At 35.7% G+C, this 22,928-nt stretch overlaps 1 protein-coding gene across 1 annotated transcript; it reads right to left on the bottom strand.

Moving 5' to 3' along the window:
• Positions 1 to 15,738: 15,738 nt before the first annotated feature.
• On the bottom strand, positions 15,739 to 16,392 carry LOC115951771 (serine/threonine-protein phosphatase 7 long form homolog). Its single transcript, XM_031068919.1, has one exon. The coding sequence runs from the start codon at positions 16,390 to 16,392 to the stop codon at positions 15,739 to 15,741; it is 654 nt and encodes a 217-aa protein (XP_030924779.1).
• Positions 16,393 to 22,928: the final 6,536 nt, after the last annotated feature.

Below are 22,928 nucleotides of genomic sequence, written 5' to 3'. Positions count from 1 at the left end.
ATCATACCAGAAGCTAGATTAAGGAAAATTTCCACTTGGAGTATCTATTGTTTTTATCTGCAGATGTTTGACTTGTCTATACAGCGTTGATTTTAATGGCAAGAAGATTGTGATTGCATTAAAATAGTACAGCACAGACACCCTTTTTTGGCCCTGTAGATAAACGTCCCAGGTATCATGTAAAAAGAATTAAAAGTAGGATGTGAAGAGGCTTGTAGTATAATGGCACTATCAAGTTCTCTTATGGGAGAAAATTTAGATGAATCCATCTTCCCCTTGTAAGAAAAAAAAAAAGGTAATTTAATGTAATTGCTGTGAGGATTGTAGACCTCTTGCTCTTGGAAAGTGGAATCTAAACATGTATATCAAATGTGTCTTTTTCTTGGGAAATTCTAGCCTTTTGTCCCTATTGAGCAAAATATTTGGCAATATGTCCCTGTTTCAAAACTATATAGGGGCGTGTCCCTGTTTTGATACTCAATCAACGTAAAAACAAGTTACTTAAGGAACTCAACTATTATAAGGCCGAGTTTCGAGAAGGTTGTTGCTACGCTGGATCACCACCGTGGCTTTTCCACATTAAAATATTCCCTCAAAACTAGCAATAAGGAAACCGAGTTACTAGAGAAACTTGATCCTTGTGAAATCGAGTTACTGAGGGAATTCAAATTTCCTGTTTGCATGTGAAGTGTTCTTGTCGTGTGCTTAACCCAATGAAGGAAAAATCGAGTTTATTAACCCATACTCGACTCTGGAATAATCGAGTTATACTTTTATTACACAGAAATCTCCTCATTTTCAGAATTTCCTCCTAGAAGTTGGTGTTATCTCTCTATCATCTCAGGTGAGAAACTCATTTTCTTCTTTGAAGTATATAGAGAATTTTATGGTGTAGGTAAAGAGTAGTTTTAGATATTACAAAAGTTTATCATCCATAATGTATGTTTATGTTAGAGAAAAATTTTCGTTTGATAATTTGTATTACTTGTGCTTTGGTATTTTCTTGAATAAGTGTTATGGGTGTACATTGGTTTATATTGGGTCTTTGGTGGTGTAAATTTTATTGATAAAAAATAAAAATCTTTAGATTTGCTAAAACTAATGAACAGTTAATCTTTAAATTTGCAAAATTTGAACATACATAATCATCATTCGTCAGACATTAACAACATTCTATATTGCACACAACGTGTAGACATTAACAACAACGTCTAATGTTTATGGTCAGATGTGAGTGTTAGCATTTCATATTTAGTATGTAATAGTACACAAATTTATGACATGTACCATCTTATGCAGTTATACATTATTTACTAGTAGTTGATGCACACAGTTAACTTGATATTTGATGTTATTGTATTCAGCATCAATGTCTGGTTCTAGCAACCCTTACATATATAGGCCTCATAATGTTTTCACTGCGATGGGTCGTTGCTGGGTATTGGAAGATGAGTTCAGTTATCCAATCGATCCAAATTTGCGAAATAGTGCAAGGGTTCAAAATACCATGAGGTAGGAGTGGGCTTGGTTACTCCGTGAACTAGAAATGTTTTATGATGAGTTGGTCAGTTATAAGTTGTCAGTGCCTCGGCAACTCACATCGCAGATGCCAAGAGACACAATTGATGAACTTTGTAGAGCACTGAACCGCATAAGAGAAGAAAATAATCGAATGAAGATACGTCTAAATCGATATCGAACCCAAGTCGAGATTTGAGAGTTAGTGGAGTGTAAGTTGTACGAGCAAGCATGATACATGCAATCACTTCTTGCAGCAAACATTTATCAGGAGATATCAGATGAAGAGTAATCGAGTGGTGGTGTAATTGGACTTTATTGGAGAACTACTTTCCTTAACTATGTTTTAGATATATGTCACTGTTGTTGCATTCGTACTATGTAAACCTTAATATTGATAATAAGAAGCATGCACATTATTTGTAATCTCGGCGACTTGCATCATAGATGCCAAGAGACACGATCGACAAACTTTGTAGAGCACTGAACCGCATAAGAGAGGAAAATAATCAAATGAAGATACATCTTAATCAATTATACAAAAATCGAGTTTAGTGTTACATATAACTCGACTCTGAGGAAATCGAGTATCATTTACAGTGCCTTACAGCGATTAGGTAGCAGTTATACATACTTGTCTCTCTGACAGGCGAGTTACATAGGAATCAAAGATGAATCGAGTAAGAGTCGAATCAGGCAATGGGGAGGTCATGGGAATGGATTGTCTTCGATGGGTCGAAGAATTCCTTGATGGGTTGATGCTTCAAGTAACTTGATTTGGGGATAATCGAGTACTATACTCGGCCCTACAGAAGTCAAGTATTATTCCCTTGTTATTTAAAAAGCCAGATTTCTTTCATTCTGGTTGGGGGGTATAAGCAGAAGAAAACATTCAGACATGGAGAAGAAAAGCCTCCTTTACTTCTAGAGGGAACATACCCACATGTGTTTATAGTTGTGATTAAACAATTTACCACTGTACAATTATAGATTATGCAACTGTTTGACAGATCTTGCTACAAGCAACGTCAAGGTTGTTGAAGTCCACCGGTGCCTCTTGGTAAAGCGACATGGTACATGTTTATCTAATAGCTCAGATTCAAAACTTGGTAAGTTTTAACCCCTGCACAGCTGATGTGGTTTTAACATACAATCCTGTTGTATGTTCCTCTTTTAGGGTGGTAGATACTATGTTGTTTTCATTGGTCGTGGTTCTGGTATATACGACAATTGGGTAGAAGCAAGTAGACGAGTTCATAAATTCATAAACGCCGAACACAGGTCATACAAAGATAGACGAGAAGCAAAATTTGCATGCAAGGAGTTCTTGCAATATAATGGTAGGAATGTGCAATATGGTGCTTCCCTATCCCGGACATCTCCTAACATGTCGACATCAAGTCCAGGGGGGACGTCTCAAAGCAAAGGAACCAACTATTGCAATGGAGATTTTAGGAATAATTTGTTGAGGTATTAGTTAGACGTTGCCATTGAGGAACGTGACCACGCAAGGAGGATTGCAACCTTGAGTACTAACATGCTTAGTGAAGTGGTAGCCCATGTTATGGGGGATGATGAAGTTCATGATTTAACACGACAAGGAAGCACAAAATAAAGGCGAAACAAAACTATGGCTCTTGCTTGTGGTATTTATGAATCTAGTATTATTACCAGATGTGTTTTTATGCTAAAAGTGGGAGATATTGCCTCAAGTTTGCACTAGAGATTGGCTGAAATGTTGTTGAATAGCCATTTGGTTTCCTTTTAGTAGTTTATTTTGGAATCTGTCTTGGCCTGTAATTGCTTGTATTAGTGTTAACATTGGCTAGGTTGTTTTGGTAATTGTGCTTGGCTGCTTAGCTCAATAAAATACAATTGTTTTCACTACAACAAAATGTATTTTTAGTGATGAATTTTAGTGAAGAAAATTTTTTCGTCACAAAAAGGTACCATATAGTGACGAAATTTATATTTCGTCACTATTTATATAAAAAATTAGTAACTTTTAGTGACGAAAATTAAATTTCGTCACTATATGTTGTGTTGAACTAAAGGCGCCAAACAAAAATACCCCCTTTTTGTTATGATTTTGTAGCATGAAATGAAGCCATCTTGAAATAGAAAATCCAGAAATGAACACCACCTAGCAATGAAACAAAAAAGGCATTTGCCAAACTTTTTCATTACCTAATATGTAGTTATGCGCATATGGATCTTAACATATACAAATGTACATTTCCATTGCATTTAAAGATACTAGTCACAGACCCACGCGTTGCGCATGATTATTTTTTATGGTGATCTCATTATTATTATTATTTTGTAATTTGAACTAATTTAATGAAAAGTAATGCATTTCATAATCATATTTATCAGAAAATAATTTTTTATTATTGTAGAATTGTTTTATTTAAAATTTTATACCTTAATTCTACCATAGTTGGTTGACTAATTTTTACATCTCTAAATCAATTAAACACGTTTTGCATGCTACATGTAAACATTCTTTTCCATAAGGGTTGAAATAATGTGTGTAATATTTTTTTTCTATGGAAGTTAAAAAGAATTAAATTTACCTTGTCTTGATGTTTTCTAAAAATTAAATTTGGAGATTCTCTTTCAATAATTGTGAAAATTCCAAGCAATAATTCAGAAGGTAATGCATGTTACATGTTCATGCTTTGATTGTGTAATTGTATGATTGATTTGGGTTGTAATTTATAAGTTGAATATGGTGGTGTATATCCAAAATGGCCTAACTATGTTATTTAGGATATTGAATATAGTGTTGTGTGTGATTTATAGAGTAGCAACGGTTGTAGTAATTAAAAATTGGTTTTTCATTGTCTTTTAAGTTAATAAAAACCTTACATCTACTTTTTTTTTTTTTTTTTTTTTCAGAAAACCTTTACATATTTTTTTAACGTGAATCTTTACATATACCTTAATAAGTAAACCCTATACATTTCATTTTCTTAGATGCATAAAAAAAAGACATCTATTCCATAATAATAGTGGCTAATTAGTTTTTTCATGTTCTCATTTATAACGTTTCTTACTATTATCATATTTTACTGGCTGTTGATTTTCATAATAGAGGCATTAAATGAGAGTTAAATTCTTCGAACCTTTCATTAGATTTTAAAAGTCATGGTGTGTGAAGAATATAAGCATTTAAGGACTTTTTTTTATATTTTATTATTTTTAAATAATGTTAAATGAAATGTCAAAAAAAAGATTTTGAAAATTTTCATCTTTATTTCTTATATATTTCTATTATTACTGAAGAACGTTTTCCTTTTAGTTTTGATAATAAATATGATTTTCTAGATTAAAGTTTGATTAGTTTCAAGTTTAAATTTTGTATGATTTTATTTAATTGTTGATTATATGATTTAATTAAGTGAATTTAACGATTTATTTATTTGCATTGTAAAGTTTATAATAACATTCGTAGGGTCATCTTTAATTAATTTTTTACTCCTTTAGCCGTTCGGTCTCTTTGTTTTCCAATTAACAGTTACTAATTAATTTATTTAATTGACGTTTGATTTCTTTTACTAATCTCTTTCTCTCCCTCTTTGTTAACATCCTATTGTTTTCCCAAATTTGATGATAATTCTAATGTACTAAATATGCATATTGTAACGTTTATTTTTATTTTTATTTTACTCCATTTTGCTGCCATGAAGTTAGTACATCCATAACTATTAGTTTATTATTTTATGATATGTTTGGTTTGATATTATTATTATTATTATTATTATTATTATTATTATTATTATAAATTTAGTGTTTCTAAAATAGCATGTGTTTTGTATTCTCTTTTTCTATTAATGCATTGTAACTTTTTATGGGAATACTTTATAAGAAAATTGTTTATTCTTTTTTATTTTTTTTTTTTTTTTTAAATTGAGTGTTTCTAAATTGATATTTGTTTTGTATTTCATTTTTCCATTGATGCATTGTAACATTTCATGGGAAGACTTTATAAGAACAATTTTTATTTATTGAATAAAATATTATACGTTTAATTTTTAAAAAAATGAGACAAAATATAAATAATTATGATATGGAGGATGTTGCTAAATTTAAATGTTGAATAAAATAAGATGAGAATAAAATAATAAAAATGAAATGTATAGCAATAAACACCATATTATTTTAGTTATGCTATGTAATAAAATAATATTATATTTTTATATACTATCTTTATAATGCAATAATATAACATTTAACAACCAATGTGAATAAAAAAGATAACAACATAAAATATAAAACTAAATCGTATCAAGCTGGATTACCTGTCAATTCCAATTTTAGCAAACTAACTGACTTCTAGTAGTCTAAAACTGATTTCTGCGATGCATTTGGTGGAGCTTTCAATACTGCATCAGTATGTTTTGATGGTCAACCTGTTACACTAAAATTTAAAAAATATATATAAATATATATATATATATATAAATACCAAAAATTGAAGGAAAATATAAATATATATATATATATAGAGAGAGAGAGAGAGAGAGGGGGGGCTTTTATGTGTGGAAAAATAGAAATTATGCATGGAATAAGAGGGAGAATGACAATTTTATAGTATGAGGATAAGAATAAGAAGAGTCAAAAATAAAGGAAGATAAAAAGATAGAATAATATTAATATTGAGAGTAGTGGGGATATGAAAAGTTAAAATGGAATTGAAAATTTAATAATAAATAAGAATAATTAAAAATAAGATAAATTAAATATGATATTTTGATTGTAATATAATAGAGTTTTTAATTCACTTTAAATGTTAAAAAATTGTTTAAAAAAATTGGAAAAAAATTGATAATGACATGGCTGTTGACGTGGCTTAATGGGAGCGTAGCAACATTAAACGCTATGCTTCAGCTTTTAGTAATATATTGATTTGTCATTTTACATATATCATAGTGCCTTACTAGAAGCTGTTCAAAACATCTGTGTATAGAACCTAATATGTTTTCCGAGCTTCATTAGTCATAGAAATTGGTAGATATTATTTCCAACAAAGTGTCCAATATGTTGTTGTCCACTAGTTGTCATTTGTATGTGCAATATATTGACCATTAGCTGTGCAAAAAATTATCCAAAAATATTGAGTAGCTTGGCAAGTAAGACATGCTCTGCAAAAATATAATTCAAAAAGTCTCCAATATGGTGGTCTTCAAGGATTGAAAACTATCATCAGTAGCTACAGAAACCTACAAATATGCCACCAAATATAAATACATGTATGAGAAAAAGAAGAAGAAGAAAAAAAAAAAACATAGGAAAAATTGAGCACTATGTCATAGGGACCTAATAATTTTCTCAATAAGGAAGGTACAAATAAAATAAACTATAAGGTGTGGAAGGTGTATTTATCACAATATTAGGAAGTATATCCGGCTTGAGCTTACTATGAATATAGCTGGGCTATTGATAATTCTATCACAACAATGTTTTGTGGATCTTCTCCAATTACAACAATCCAATTGTTGTGGACAAACTATATTGTGGCTCTTTTTGGTGGCCTTGGATTATTGACTAAGCCACCAACTGAAAAACTAATGGAAAGGCTTCAATTTAAACCAAGTGAACCACTTATCACTAAGGCCATGTGGAGAAACCTTCTCATTCAAGCTCTATATCAAGCTACCATCTTAATGACCTTCGAATTTAGAGGGCAAACAATCTTGGGTGTCAGTGAGAAGGTTAATAAAGCTCTCTTCAATTGTTTTGTTCTATGCCAAGTTTTTAATTAAACTCTCTTCAATTGTTTTGTTCTATGCCAAGTTTTTAACAAATTTAGTGCTAGAGAAGTAGAGAAAAAGATTAATGTTTTTAAGGGATCCAAATCCTCTCCGTTTCTATTTGAAATGGAGAGTGTCCAGTTAAGGGTTAGGATCTGCCTAAAAACAATCAAAGGCCTATAACATTCCACCTCATTTAAAAGCCTTGACCTAACCAAATAACAAATTCAAATTTTGTAACCAGAGTTTACTCTTGTCCAAAACCCAAAAAAGCCACCCCAGGTTCCCAGCAAGGCATCAACCATATCCTCAGGTTTAGATCCTTTCGATCTCAACCCCGAGTGCCCATCAGCCACCAGTAACCAAAGTGATCAAACACTAATTTGTCTAGTTTCTTCCAGTATTGTATCAAACACTGATTTGGCTTGCTCTAAATTTTCAATTTCATTATTCTTTTTCATTAATGGAATAATCACTACTTTTAATTCCATTTTTTGATGTCTCAAAACGTTAATAATACAGAATTAGGCAAAGAAGAAAACAAAAAACATGGTTTCTCAGAAGTTGACTATATGTAAAGGATAAGGATTTCTAATTTCTTTGTTAGTTATGCAAGATGTTTACTGAATTAAGTTAGTTAGATTAGAGGTGACTAACCTCCCAGAACATGAGAAAGAAAAGACCATTTGCGATTTAATTTGCTTGCTTTCTTCTTCAAGTCTCACTGCTTAAATACAATGTAGTTTACAAGCTAATACAATCGAATAGAATAAAAGATAACTCAAATAAATGAAACAATCTAAATAACTTAACTCTCCCAAAAACTAGGAATCTTATTTGCTCAACTCCAATACTACTCTTATCAACGGTCCTTGAATTAAGGAACAAACTCAATCCATTACCCCATAGCTCATCCAAACAAAATAATAATAATAATAATAATAATAATAATAATAATAATAATAATATTAATAATAATAACAACAATGATGCTAGGTTGATGTCTATCCATATCTGTCAGTTTTACTATTTTGTAAATATTTTGTTAGTTTTACTAAGAAGAAGAAGACAAAAAATATAGAAACTCCACTAGTTTGTATGCCCTTCATGGCTCATAACACATACCTCCCTCCCCCCCCCCCCCCCAACCCCCTCCATTTAAGTTCCCTATGTTCAGGTTGTTCAACTTGTATAAATTTCTATATAGCTATTTTTGTTTTCCTATTCTCGAGCCAAGAATAATATGCATAGATCTATAATTTAACTTTCCTTTTAAACACCATTAAAAAGTGTAAAAATTCAATAAATTTGAAAACAAGGAAATAGACCAAGTTTCGATTTCACACTAGTCAATTAAATGACTAGAACTTCCCATAAAATAAATTAGTGACACAAAAAAACACCTACATTTCTACAACATTGTATTTCAAGTTTCAATAAACAGCTTATGGTTAAAAGGGTGTCAACAAGACTATGAGCTTGTCTATTCTCATTGGATTATAGAAAGAATAAATAAAATTTGTGAAATGATAGTAATAAGAAACAAAGAATAACTTAGAATTAAGCAATACCAACAAAACGAAAATGTGTGGAAAAACTTTTGTGCCAATTATAAACTATTGAACTAAAATATCATTTTGGAGAATTAACCAAATATATTTGTTGAGTCCATGAGATTAGGTTGGTAAATCATGAACAAATATATTCATATTCTGAGTTTTTTAGGGTGGCTTGAGTGTATTTGAAGTCTATTTCAAGTCCTAGAAAAGATCAAGGTTCAAGCTCAAGAAGAACTGGAGTTTTTGGAATCTCAATACCATCTCGACACTAACACCTCAACAATCTTTTCGTTTCCTCACAGCTGCCTTAGCTGGTCTCGTCTTACCTGAAATTGAAAGCAAAGCACATTACTTGAATGCACACATTCCCTAACAGCCAAAGTAGAGTTTAAAGAGAGGGATAGAGCATGTTTTGTACTGTGTACGTGTATGTGTATGTGTATTGTTATTATTATTATAGCCCATTATTGTTTGGAATAAAAGTAGTTTTTATAGAGTAAAATTTGTGAAAAAATAACCATATACACAACCATATTCATTCACAATTAATTCATAGTTATTGATATTATTATATGCATTTAGTCCATTGGCATATCTAAATGAACTATTAGCTTGACATTAATGCAATGTTTGGTGGGATGGAAGTCTAAATGAAGAGAATCTCAACAACTATGCTATATATACATGTACATTGGGTCGTTTTCCCCTTCACATAAATGCATGCATGCATGCTTCTCATCTTATTGTTTAATTAAATAAATTTGGAAGAAGTTTGTAGGGAATGCAATGGTATTTACCGTCACCAGTCCAGCAACCAAGGGGATGTATGTCAATGCGGAGTGATCTTCACAACCCATGTACCGGCTCAATATTTTCACTTCGTATCTATTCAATTTGTGTAGCCGGTTCATCGGGGTTAGGAAGTGAAGGTTCCTGGGTGGGCTTAGCCTAAACTACAGGTGGGGTCAATCAGCCAGGTGTAAGTACAAATATATAGCCACCCTCGTGGGCAAAGTCGCTGAATAATGGGGGAGACAGCCAAGTGGGTGGTGGGGATCGAGGGCTGGCTTGAGCATAGGATGTGTGTTCTGCACTGTCGTTATGGCCAACGAGGTGGAATGGCCCAACAGCAGCGTCAGGCGTGCATCGCGATAACCTGATGCCATCCATGTACATGTCCCAATCACCCTCCAATGCCACATCATCTATACAAAAACAAATGTATTTATTAAGATGAAAATAAGGGAATGAGTCAGTTTGATCCGGGATAAGTGAGAATCGTTTCAGTTTTGGTAATAGAGTGGTGTTAACCATTGAAATTTGTGAAATTAGCATAATGGGATATCATGTGTGGTTGTGATGAAAATATACTTCGCTACTATAATACATCCTTTGAATAAATTACAACTGAAAGTACTAGAATTGGAAGTTAATAAGAATTGGAGGTATTAGAGTTGGAAGTTACCCAACTCATCCTCATCCTCATAACTGTGTACGAGCACAGGCGTAGGCCCACGACCACCTCAAACGCCTTCATGCCTTCTAGACCCACCACCTCACCCGCCACAACCTGTGGCCTGTGTGCTTGCCTCACTCGCCACAGCACGTTCTCCAATGCCACTCGGCTCAACTTTCCGACAAGATCCAGCATATGTAGTAGGTGGTTGTACATTTCGAAACCTGGTTCGCATCGCAATAGTGATGTAGCATTGGACTCAACTTGTGAAATAAAGGAGTCACGTTAAAACTTTTCTAGTTACTTTAGTGTTGTGCAAAACTATGCCTTTAAGAATTGAGAAAGTATAAAGATTTAAGTGCAAATCGTATGATTTTTGAATATATCTCTTGGCAGGTAATTCATGACTGATTTGGAAACAGATTATACATGATGAGCTTATTCATATATAGCACTACTATTGAAATGGCACACCAGTACATATTGGTTGTGAAAAATGCATATCTAGTGGCAAGAAATGAAATGTTCTCTAGAATGAATGTCAAAATATTGATTCAATGGCTCCATAAAAATTAATTTTCAGAATGTATGCAGCAACAGACATTTATTGTCAATCCATAAAAGAAGCATCAAATTTTTGCCTTACCAGGATTTCCCAATACATTGACTCTCGCGTAATGTATCGTCTAGTCATCCTTCAGTACGACTCCATGTAAGCAGCAAGGTACATTGTGTCCCCATCCAATGTCGGTGCATCAGCAAGAAGTTCCCCCCTATGGGCCCATCTGTCAAAGTAGACAACATGTTCTTACTCCCAATTCCTCTTTAATTTAACTTGGAGGGATATTCTGTGGAGATCAACCGACGTATCTACAAGATCTGGTGGCGCTTGCTTCATCCCAAATTGACAAAAGACACATTCGGGATGATGCTCCTCTACTATCCAAAAATATATCAACGACACAATGGCCCTCCATATATGTCAGCCGGTAGTGCAAGATGGGGGCAGCAAGTCTAGGACATCCCTATACGGCTCCCAAACAACTTGAATAAATGTTCAACAAAAAAACAAATCAAATGCATACTTATTTATGTCAATCCTCAATTTGAGCAAATATGTACAAGACCATTGAAGAACCACTTCACTAAAAATCCTAAGACATTCTTGACCTATTTCCCCCACTTATTAGATTTGACATGGTAAGATGCACTCGAATACTACTGGTTGCACTAGCTGAAACCAAGGGAGAAATTTTAAGGGTTCATAGCTAAATATGTGTGGAATCAAAACCACAAACATCAATGTAAAATTACTAATCAAGGTACTTTATATTCATTGCCCACATTTGTGAAATGTTCGTAACTAATTCCCTGTATATATATGGTTTAATCGACCAAAGTTACATTATTAACTATACACATGCAGTAGTTGACAACCCTACCAAGTGAAAAACAAAACTAGGGAGAATTATATCCTCATGACATGAAGCGGTAGAATACCTAGTGTGCCCGTATACTCGACAGTGACGCATGATACGCAGCTAGCACATGTGTGGCATGCTTTGTTGTGCTCTTCAGCCCCTTCTATCTAGTAAACATACAATTTCAAACAATTCTCATTAGTTAATATCAAATAACAATGCGGCCATAAGAGTAAAATGCTTAGCAAAAAACAGTTAAATGTCTTTTTATTTATTCTTGTAGTTTTCTGTTGGTATACCAAGTCTCTGTATCAAACGTATGGTTCAGTGGGGGGTGGGTGGTGTACCAAGTCTATTAATGGGCTGTATGGGTTAGCTTATGGAAGTATATTCAAAGAGGGTGGACAAAGTTTTCTTGCTTGATTAAATTTGAGGTAGCTGATGGTACTAGAATAAAATTTTGGTTGGATGTTTGGTGTGGCTGCTGTTTCCTTACTAGTTGTGAAGTTTAAAAAAAAAAAAATCAGATAACAAAAATTCAGATTTCATAGCAATTTGTTTTGCATGCAATGCAGAATTTCCATTTGAATTCCGAGCCTTAGAAGTTGCACTAGAAACCATTTGTAGTTTTCTTGATGCACGCACAAGAGATCTAGAGAATGAAGTTTATCCAGCCTTAGATGAGCTGACCTCCAAGGTTAGAACCTTGTTTACTCAACCTTATATGTACTTAGGAGTCTGAATTATTGCTTGTATGTTGTTTCCAATTCACATGGTCATATTACTTAAAGCTATATCATATTGCCCCCTGTAGTACATTTCCAGTGTAATTGGGTTGGCTTTTTTATTAATAAAAGTTTTACATATAAAAAAGAAGCTATATCATATTAAAATTTCCTTGCATACAATTAAGTTTCATATCTATGTCAGCATGGCATCTTTTGTTGAATTCTGAAGCAGAGTGGTTGCATTGCACGAATCCATAGAGCCACTATATTTCTAATTTCACTATTTGCAAATGGAAATGGTAATGTCATCAGCATCAAATGCATAGCAAGCCAACAGCGGTCACTCCTACATTCTTTCGGCATTTCATTGAATGTGTAAATCTCATTTCTAGTTCAAAATATAGGGTGGATTATTAGGATTGTACACTAAACCAAGAACCACTTTTAAGTTTTAACTAAGCAATTGCTATTAAAATTTGCATACAAACTCTAAAGATTGAATTTTTGGGCACCATGTCTAGGTGAAAATATGGAATAGAACATTTAGAAATAACTATTTTGATGTGCTTCTTGTTGTGTCGAACTAAAATGCTGCGTAGATTTCTGATTACTAATTTATCTCTACAAGGCAACAAACTAGGAATTAAAATTAATCACAACAGACTAAATTATGGTGACTGCATAGTAGATTTTCTAGGGAACTAGTAGAAGTACTTATGGAAACTGCTTGAGTTAATTGTATGATACACAAGAACTTACCTGTGATTTCAAAGCACAATTAATACAAGATGTCAGTAATAAGTTTTAGTTCCAATAGGTCATTGTGGTCATAAATCCTAAGCTCGGTAATAATGACTTGTTCTAGTTTTTGTATAAATGATAGAGCAATGTTAGATACTTAAACATTTCACTTCTAACTTGATGATATAACAGATATAACCTATAATGGTTGAAAAATGATTTGTGGAGAATATGAAATATATCCTTTCCAAGTTGGGTTCAAATTGATAATAATGTATTTATAGTTGATGAAATTTATAGTTTATGTTTTCAAGTATCTAGGTGGGCTACATGAATCCTATAAAGGCCTAGGGCACAAAGATTTTCTGCACTTAGGAATTTGAAGTTGTGGTGTTTTTGCCAATTTACTATGTTTTAGGACTATCAGCATGATCAAGCTGATAGCCTGTGAAAGTTCAAATATGTGTATAAACACCCTTGAACGTTTAGACCCCCAAATTACAACTTAACCAATTCAAGCATTATGTCAAACAACTAGTGTGCAGAAACTTAACATAAGCTATAATATGGAATTGGAAAAACTATCTAAGCCAAATTAAAAACACAACCCACAGCAATTAATAAAAGGCAAAGATAAAAGGAAGGAAGATGCAAACACAAAGACAACACGTGATGTGTTATCGAAGAGGAAACCGAAGCTCTCGGCGTAAAACCTCTCCGCCGCCCTCCAAGCAGTAAACAATCCACTAGAAAATATAGTTGGGATACATGGACAGCAATAGACCCTCCAAGCCTAATCTACCCAGTGCACCTAAGCCCTCCAAGCTTCTTGCTCCAATGAGGTTGCGCCGAACCTTTTTCTTTTCTAGCTTTCCGGATTCCGCTACTAGACTGTAGCATCAACCAATGAAGATTGGTTCCTTCCTAACTGCTTCCCAGAAATCCAAACAGTCCTCTCATAGTGATGATTATGGTGAGAACAAGGTCTGGTAAAATGCCTCTCAAGGATTTGACAATGGAGAGGAAGAGAGTTGAGGAATTTGAAGAGACTCTAATGTATAGATTATTAGTGATTCAATCTTGTTTTTCTTTAGGGTTTCTCTCTCAAAATTCTCTCTGGAAGTTCTCTTACATTTGTGGGTAAAAGGGGTATTTATACTAGAGTGGAAGAGGAATGTGAAACGTCAGGATTTACAAAACAGGGGTGGCTCGCGGCTTGACCTCGCGACTTAGTCAAGTCGCGAGATAACCGTATGGCCAGTTGTCCTGTTTTGTCCTGTAGTGCTCCAGCTAGCATGACTGTTCACCTTCCGGCATGCTTGGCACATGTGCTGCGTTTGGCGGCTTGCAGCCACGAGTCACCCGCGAGGCCAAGCCGCGAGTCTCTGTTTTCTTGCACACTCTTGAGCAAACTTCACTCTATCTCACTCACTACCCTTACAACAAACCCACCTAAATACAGGGTTACTATTTGGCACCGAATAAAGCCAATTAGATGGTTGAATAAATTCAACCTTACAGCCTGATTGTAAGATTAGTTGTTTGGTCTTTCATTAACTGTAGATTAAATACGCATACATAATAGATTTTAGATAATAAACTTCTTGTTTTCTGGTAAAACACCTACCATAATATGTAGATTAGTAGTCGTAATTTGGATCGCGTGTGGAAATTGAAAAGTGCAATGACAAGGTTGACAAATCAGGTTCAAAAGGTATGTTGATGTCTATATGGCATCTGGAATCTATTTAATTGAGCTAAAAATAAAATTCTTTGCTTTGTTTATGTGGTTGGTTAAATATCTATTGCTTTTATACAAGAATATAATTTGCTTTAGAATGTTGGCTAACTTTTAAATTGAGTTGGCATAGGACTTTGGATAGTGCTGCTGGGCATCTTATTTTAAAATTATACTTTGTAGCATTGTCCATCCTATTCCGTAAGAAAGTGGATTGGCGCCGGAGGGGGGGGGGGGGGGGTGGGGGCGTACCTATAGACTACTTTATGGATACTTGTCAACAATGATGGAGGACTGAATTTTTAGAGTAATCTCTATTTTGGCGTTAAGAGTTTTCAGCTCTTGATATGTTGTTAATGACTGTACTTATTAGCTTACTTGGAAAGTTCCTATTATTCCTACTCCAAAAGAACAACCTCTATTTTTTTGGATGCTGGAAAGTTAAAGGGAGAGTTAACAAGCAAACTTTAAAAAGATTATTAAACTTTGCTCACTCTCGGCAAAAAAATGGAATAGGATTAGGGTGACAGCAAGATCACAAGCTAAAGGATGTTAACTGAAGATGAGAAGTCTCTAAGGAGTGAAGAACAATTGGAGGGTTCTTTCACCTTGAGAGTACTGATAGCCAAAGAGAACAAAAATGAAAGTGGCTCCTTATATTAAAAATTATAATATATTTTTCAAAAATAAAGAAGATCATATGTCAATCAAAACCTATCATGTGCTAAACGAGATTAGTACCAAAATGGATTTATTATTAAAGTCAACTATAGACACATGCATGGTGAATGACAAATGGCACGACAATTGTATCAAAGTAATCAAATAACATACCTCCTAGTGAGGGGACCTGTCTCCATCGGCAGTTGTGGCGGCCTCGTAACAGAGCATATCAGTGGGAACCTCAAATACGCCCACAGCTGCACCAAGATCAGTGCTTCTCCAAACTGCTTCACCTTCATCTCTGATGCCTTGCAAAGGTGCCTATACAGCCAAGCTAATGCTCCACTACCCCAACTGTACCTCTTTGCATCGCTAATTGGATTCAGGAACTGTAGAGGCATCACCAACACCCAATTTGCCAACTTGTCCATAAACATAATGGACCCCAACCACACAAGTATGTGATAGCGTGCATGTTGCTGCACTACCTCGTTAGTAGCATCCACAGCTAGGGGACCTCTGAACTGTGCCTTCAGCCAGTTGACTCTTATCCTCGCCCCAATAAGGATAGACATGTTTTCATAGGGATGCGATACCAGGTCTGGAGGATGATGACCCAATAAATCACAACACAACACAAACCAATCCAGCTTGACACTCCTAGTCACGGGCAACCCATCAACAGGAACCCCTAGCATCACCTCAATATCTTGTAAGGTGATAGCCATCTCTCCATGCGGTAAATGGGACACGTGCATCTCCAGACGCCAATGCTCGACCAGAGCTGTGAACAATGCGTGATCAACTTCCATGTTTGGAACCTTGAATAACCCTTCGAAACCCGCCTCAATTATGTAACGAGCAATTCGTGGGTCTAGCCCACGCTTGGGTAACACACAAGATCAGCATCTGCACTTTAGCACGCTTGGCACTACCTGCACATGAAAAAGCATTGTCTTAGGATAGTGCACATGAAATAACTATAAGAATGCTACATAAAATTAATATGCAAGAAACAATAGGCTAACTGGTTAGTTACAAACATTTTGCAATATGTTAGTTACGATGTTAACTGGTTATTCACTCTATCTCAATAGCAGATAGGATCAATTCAAGATCAATGACATTGTTTAAAATTAGCACTAAGGTGATGGGCATTATGTTTTGAAATGAATGAACAGACTGCCTTACTATGTCAAATGGAGTAGGGAATTAGGAATCAAAGTCAGTTGTCTTATGTGTAGCCACAACTATTTGTGTGTGCACATTTGGAAAAATAATTTCAGCAGATTCATTTTAATTGATTACTATAACTTCTAAATGAGATCTACTGACTTTGAACATACCTTTTCATTAGCCACTACTGATGTTTAATATTTTTTGTAGTATTAGTAGTTTCAATATATCTGGAAATAAACCAAAAGAAAAATGATACCATTTCCAACATCTATTTACAAATAATCAAAGAACCCTACAGATAGAAAAAGAAACAATTTCGACATGTCCAAAGTTCAGTACAACTACGTACCTGACCGGCGGTAGGCATCTCCCACAGTGTCGTGGATCGATGAGCCAACTGCCACATCAACTGTGTACCAACCGTGGGTCCAGGATCCACATTTGGCAATTGCTGCATGTCTGACACGCATGCAATCACGTTAATAAACCATTGATTGCGAGCAGACATTAACAATACAGCCAAGACTTGCAAAAAACATAGAACTTGTTTCAAAGCGAATATAAGTTAACCTTATTACATATTAACTATGAAAGTATCATAACAACTAACATGCAGCTTTAGACACAAAACAACTTTTGAAAGATAAAGATATTTAAAAAAATACAAAATGGTGGGAATGTAAAGCTTTTTTTAATTAATTTTTTATTAAGTTTTGGTCCCAAGGGAAGGGGGAAAGGGGAAAAGGAGGGGCTCAAACTAATGACCCTGTGGTCCGCAACCAACTGTGCTACCCAAGGTTAACGAAGCTCTTTTGATGCATACCTAATTGTGCATAATGTGATGAAACATACATGAAACAGATAACTTTACAAAAACACCACATCTTGTGAAAGCATGTTAAGTGAAATGAAAGCATAAGAGAACTAGAGATATCATCAAGCAAAGTTCACATCTATTGTAGCGCCAATCCATTCATAATTGCCCCAAGGAAAGATGTGCTGAGGGCATCGACACTAAATAGTCCAAAGACTAAGTGGATTACAGAAGAAAAGTTCACATCTATATGGTTAAAATGATATGGGTGGTAAGTTTTCTCAAAATTAATCATCTTTACTCAACTCTCCTTTAAATCAAACAATTATATTTGTAATTACAGTAATCTCTTCCTTTCTCTGTTCAATTTCTCCTAAAAATTTTTGTTGTACTTCTTATTTTGTCAATTAAATGTATTGCCTTGATGTGTAGGCACTACTCTGGGACAAATTGTCCATTATGTTCAGCTAGATGAACAATTACTTTGCTTTATGGAGTTTAATGAAGTTTTTTTTTTTTTTAGAGAAAGAAATCAAGTACTTTTATTAATGTAAATGAGTTACATCTGAATACCAAAACGAAATAATATGAGGTGGAACGTCTTCCATCCAAACTTGGAAATCTGGTATGCATATAGCATGTTTCGCCAGATTATGAGCTACACTATTGTCGTTTCTCTTTACATGAGAATACAACACTTTTTGAAAATGATTCGAATAAAGTTTCACATCTCCCACCAGCAAACCCAATGGACTTAGGTTCTGTTCTTGTGACTTCAAAGCTTGAATTAAACCAAGAGCGTCCCCTTCTAGTATTATCCTTTGGAACCCCAACTCATGAGCGAACATCAAGGCTTTCTGGGCAGCCAATGTTTCTGTCTCCTTTGCCTTATATGCCTGCGATAACTTCTCTAAACATGAAGCTAGAACAGCCCCATTGTTGTCCCTTATCACAACTCCAACACCTGACTTATTTAACTCACCAAAGACCGCACCATCAAAGTTCACTTTCACAAAACCCGCTTGTGGAACTTGCCTTCTGTTACCTCCTGGACTGTTGCTTCTAATCTGCATACCTGAAGCTTCTGTGCTTGATCTGAAATGCGCCAACATAGCAGCTGACTGTGCAGCAGCTTGATGCAACGGACTAGCTTAAAGATTGAGCCTTATCTTGTTTCTCTGATTCCAAATAGTACAGGCTGTATACGCAAACAACTCCAATGATTTTCCTTTCTCTACCATCCATAACACCTGCTCTTTGACACACGTAAAATCAATTTCACCTCTGAATCCCCACTCTTCCTGATCAGCCCACACAACATCAAGCTCTGGACAAGACCATAAAGCATGCACCGAATCCTCTATTGCCCTTTTACACCTTTCATATATTGGCTCCTCCAAAATTTTCCTTCGCATCAGAGCATGTTTGGTTGGAAGTACATTTCGGCAAGCTCTCCAAAGGAAGTTTTTTATCTTTGGAGGGGCTTGCATCTGCCATACTTCCTTCCAAACATGCTTATGACAGATTGGAGGGGTTTGAGCATTCAATTGCAGCTCCTCTTCTTCTTTAAGGAACCTATAACCAGACTTACATGTGTAGTTTCCTGAAGTGGTATACGGCCAATACAAGGAGTCCTCTGTCACATGTTGGCTAAGGGGAATTTTCTTTATCAACTTGGCATCCTTTTCCACAAATAATCCATCCACCATCTGCTCATTCCAACTTCTTGTGCTTGGGTCAATAAGTGAGTCGACATTATGATTTTCAAAGCTCTCCAATGGGCAAATAGGCTGAATCGTTGGATGCTTTCTTGGCAGCCAACGATGCTGCCAAATATTTATTTTTTCTCCACTTCCTACCCTCAACAAGGCACCCCTTTGAATGATATCTCTTCCTCTAAGTATACTCTTCCACGCATAAGACCCCATCCTTGAGTCAGCATCCTCCAAAAGTGATGAATTGGAGAAGAAACAAGCTTTAAACACTTTATAAAATAGTGAGGTTTTATTATTCAAGAGTCTCCATGCTAGCTGCACTTGAAGGGAATCATTGAACATAGCAAGGTCTCGAAAGCCCATACCTCCAATAGTCTTAGATTTAGTCATCTCTTCCCATTTAACCCAATGGATTTTCCTACAATCACCCCTTTGTCCCCACCAAAATCTTTTGATTAGAGCCTCAATTTCATTGCACAAACTCATCGGCAATTTGAAGCATCCCATAGTATAAGTGGGGATGGCTTGTATGACCGCCTTTAAGAGTACTTCCCTCCCGGCTTGTGAGAGTAATTTTGCTTCCCACCCTTGAAGTTTCCGCCAAACCTTTTCCTTGATATAGTTAAAGCTTTCCTTTTTCCCCTTCCCAACTAAGGAGGGCAGTCCAAGGTATTTTTCATAGTGCAAGATTTCTGGAACACCTAAACCTACCTTGATTCCATGCTTCACCTCCTCCGGAGTAGTCTTACTAAAGAACAAGGAAGTATTCTCCTATTCATTTTTTGACCCGAGGCTTCTTCATATTGTTTTAGTATCTCCAAGACATTATCACACTCCTCCATTATGGCCCTACAAAAAATAAGACTATCATCTGCAAAAAGTAGATGCGTTAGTTTTGGACCCCTCCTACAAAGAGAATAGTCATGGATATCACCTTGTAACTCCACCTTTTTAATTAGACCATTCAGCCCTTTCGTACAAAGAAGGAATAGGAAAGGGGAGAGTGGGTCTCCCTGCCTAATCCCCCTTGTAGGAAAAATCATCCCATGTGGTTCTCCATTTACCAAAACTGAATACAATACAGTTTTCACACAACCCATAATAAGATTTATCCACCTCTCCCTAAATTCCATCTTCCTCATTACCCCCTCTAAATAATACCACTCCACCCGGTCATACGCCTTACTCATATCCAGTTTTATTGCCATATAACCATAGTTCCCCCCCTTATAGTTTTGTAAACTATGCAGAGTCTCAAAGGCCATTAAAATATTATCAGAAATTAATCTACCCTTTGTGAAGGCTAATTGGTGTTCTGTGATAATGGAAGGGAGTAATTTTTTGAGGCGATTAGCAAGAACTTTGGAGTAAATTTTGTAAAGGACATTACAGAGGCTAATTGGGCGGTATTGTTGAGCATATTCAAGAGAGTTTATTTTTGGAACAAAAGTGATAAAAGTATGGTTTAGGGGATTAGGTATAGTACATGAATTCAACCATGACAAGATGGAAGAAGTAACATCATGATTTACCGTGCTCCAAAAATGTTGGTAGAAGAGTGGGGGCATGCCATCCGGACCAGGTGCCTTAAGGGGCGCCATTTCTTTGAGGGCAGTAGCTACTTCACTAGCTTCAAACTCTCTACATAAACTTTCATTCATCTCCTCATCAATCACTGTGGGCACACAATCTAAGATGCTTGTGGAGACCCTCCCATCCGTTGAAGTGAAAAGAGATTTGTAATAATTCCCATAACTTCCCCAATATCCTCCTGGCTAGTTCTCCACACACCCCCCAAATCCCTAATTCCTTCCATAGAATTTTTCCTGAATCTCTTTGTGGCACAACTATGAAAATATTTGGTATTTTTATCCCCCTCATTTGCCTATAGAATTCGTGATCGTTGAGCCCACATCATAACTTCCCTATCTTGCAATACCTCAATCTCCTTTTTAATCTGTCTCACCCTATAATTGTTTCCACTAACCATGGCTATTCTCTCTTCTTTAGTTAGCTTCTTTTTCAAACGACTCAGTTCCAATCTCACATTCCCAAAAACATTCTTTTCCCATTGCCCCAATTTCTTCCCACACTTCTCCACTTTTCTTAGAATGTCACCCTCTACACCAATTTCACTTCCACTACCCCAAGCCGAAACAACCACTTCCTCACAACTAGAATTTGAGAGCCACATCTGTTCAAAACGAAAAAGTTTTTTCCAGGTAGGAGTATTCACACCCGAAAGTGATTCAAGAATTGGAACATGATCCGATGAATTACATGACAAATGGAACACTCTTGAACCTCCAAACTTCAAAAACCAATTATTATTGACTAAACACCTATCAAGCCTCTCCCAAATTGAAACTCCATTTTCAAAGTGTTTGCTCCAAGTAAATTTGGGACCCTCAAATCCCAAGTCTATGAACCCACATTCATCAATCACCTCCCTAAATTGCTGCATTTGATTATAAAGCCTTCTAGCACCCCCAATTTTCTCCTCTTGTCTGATAATTTCATTAAAGTCCCCATAACAAAGCCATGGCTTTTCAGGTCTTGAGTTCAAAGCCCTAAGCTTATTCCATGCTTCCTGACGTCTTGCTGTTTCCGGTTCACCATAAAAGCCTGTTAATCTCCACTCATTCTCTATATCTTTGTCAATCACCGAATCAATATAGTATCTGTCTACACCTTCCACTTTTAAATTAATCGTTGCTTTCCAATAAAGAACTAATCCTCCACCTCTACCCACTCTTGGAACAACCCATCTATGATCAAACCCAATTCTCCTTTGAACAAATTCTAGCCTTGCATCTTCTGTAAGCGTCTCGGCTAAAAACACTACAATGGGATCTTTTGCCCGTATGATTTCCACGAGCTCCCTCACTGTATGCAAGTTCCCAAGCCACAACAGTTCCATGCTAAACAACTCATTACTCTAGGAGAGGCTGAACATCAGCTCCCGCCTCTTCCAAGGTTTTATTTTCTCCATTAAGGGCTGTTTGAAAACGCTTTGCTGAAACTTCACACTGACCTTCCTCTGTTTCAGCCACTCTCTTCTTCCCTTGTGACTGTAAGCTTGCTGCCATGTTGACTCTAAGTTTCTTTCTTTCTCTACGTTTCCAAGTAGCTGAAGCACGTGGAGTTGATGAATCCGGAACCTTAATTTCCTTGGCAGCACATGACTTATTAAGTTTAAGAGGCTCACTTAAGTTGTCACGTGCTTTAGGGTTTTTTGAAACATTACTACTCGTTCCCAACAGCTTTGCCTCCCCAAATTCTTGCGCCAAACTTAATTCCACGTTACTCACCTCCTCAATAATTTCAGTTTCCTTAGGAGTTTCAGTAATTATCTCATTAATCCTCTTTTGATTGACCGAATCTTCCCTAATAATCCCATCCCCTTCATTATGCCTTAATGAGGCATTTATTTCCTCAACGTCAATGCTGACATTATTGCTATCTATTACTCCTTGTGGTTGCTCCAGTACTCTTCCTCTACCTGAATCAGAACTCCAGCTTGAATCAATGTCCCTCGGTGTACCTGAAAATCTCTTCTTCTTCTCTGCGTAAAATCCAGGTACTAGAGTTACGCTTCTTCTTACAGCAACAAACGGCAGAGCTCTCGTGTAAGGACTAA

This window comes from Quercus lobata, chromosome 7 (assembly GCF_001633185.2).
Source record: "Quercus lobata isolate SW786 chromosome 7, ValleyOak3.0 Primary Assembly, whole genome shotgun sequence".
Classification (NCBI taxonomy): domain Eukaryota; kingdom Viridiplantae; phylum Streptophyta; class Magnoliopsida; order Fagales; family Fagaceae; genus Quercus; species Quercus lobata.
This window is presented reverse-complemented; position numbering and strand designations above follow the sequence as displayed.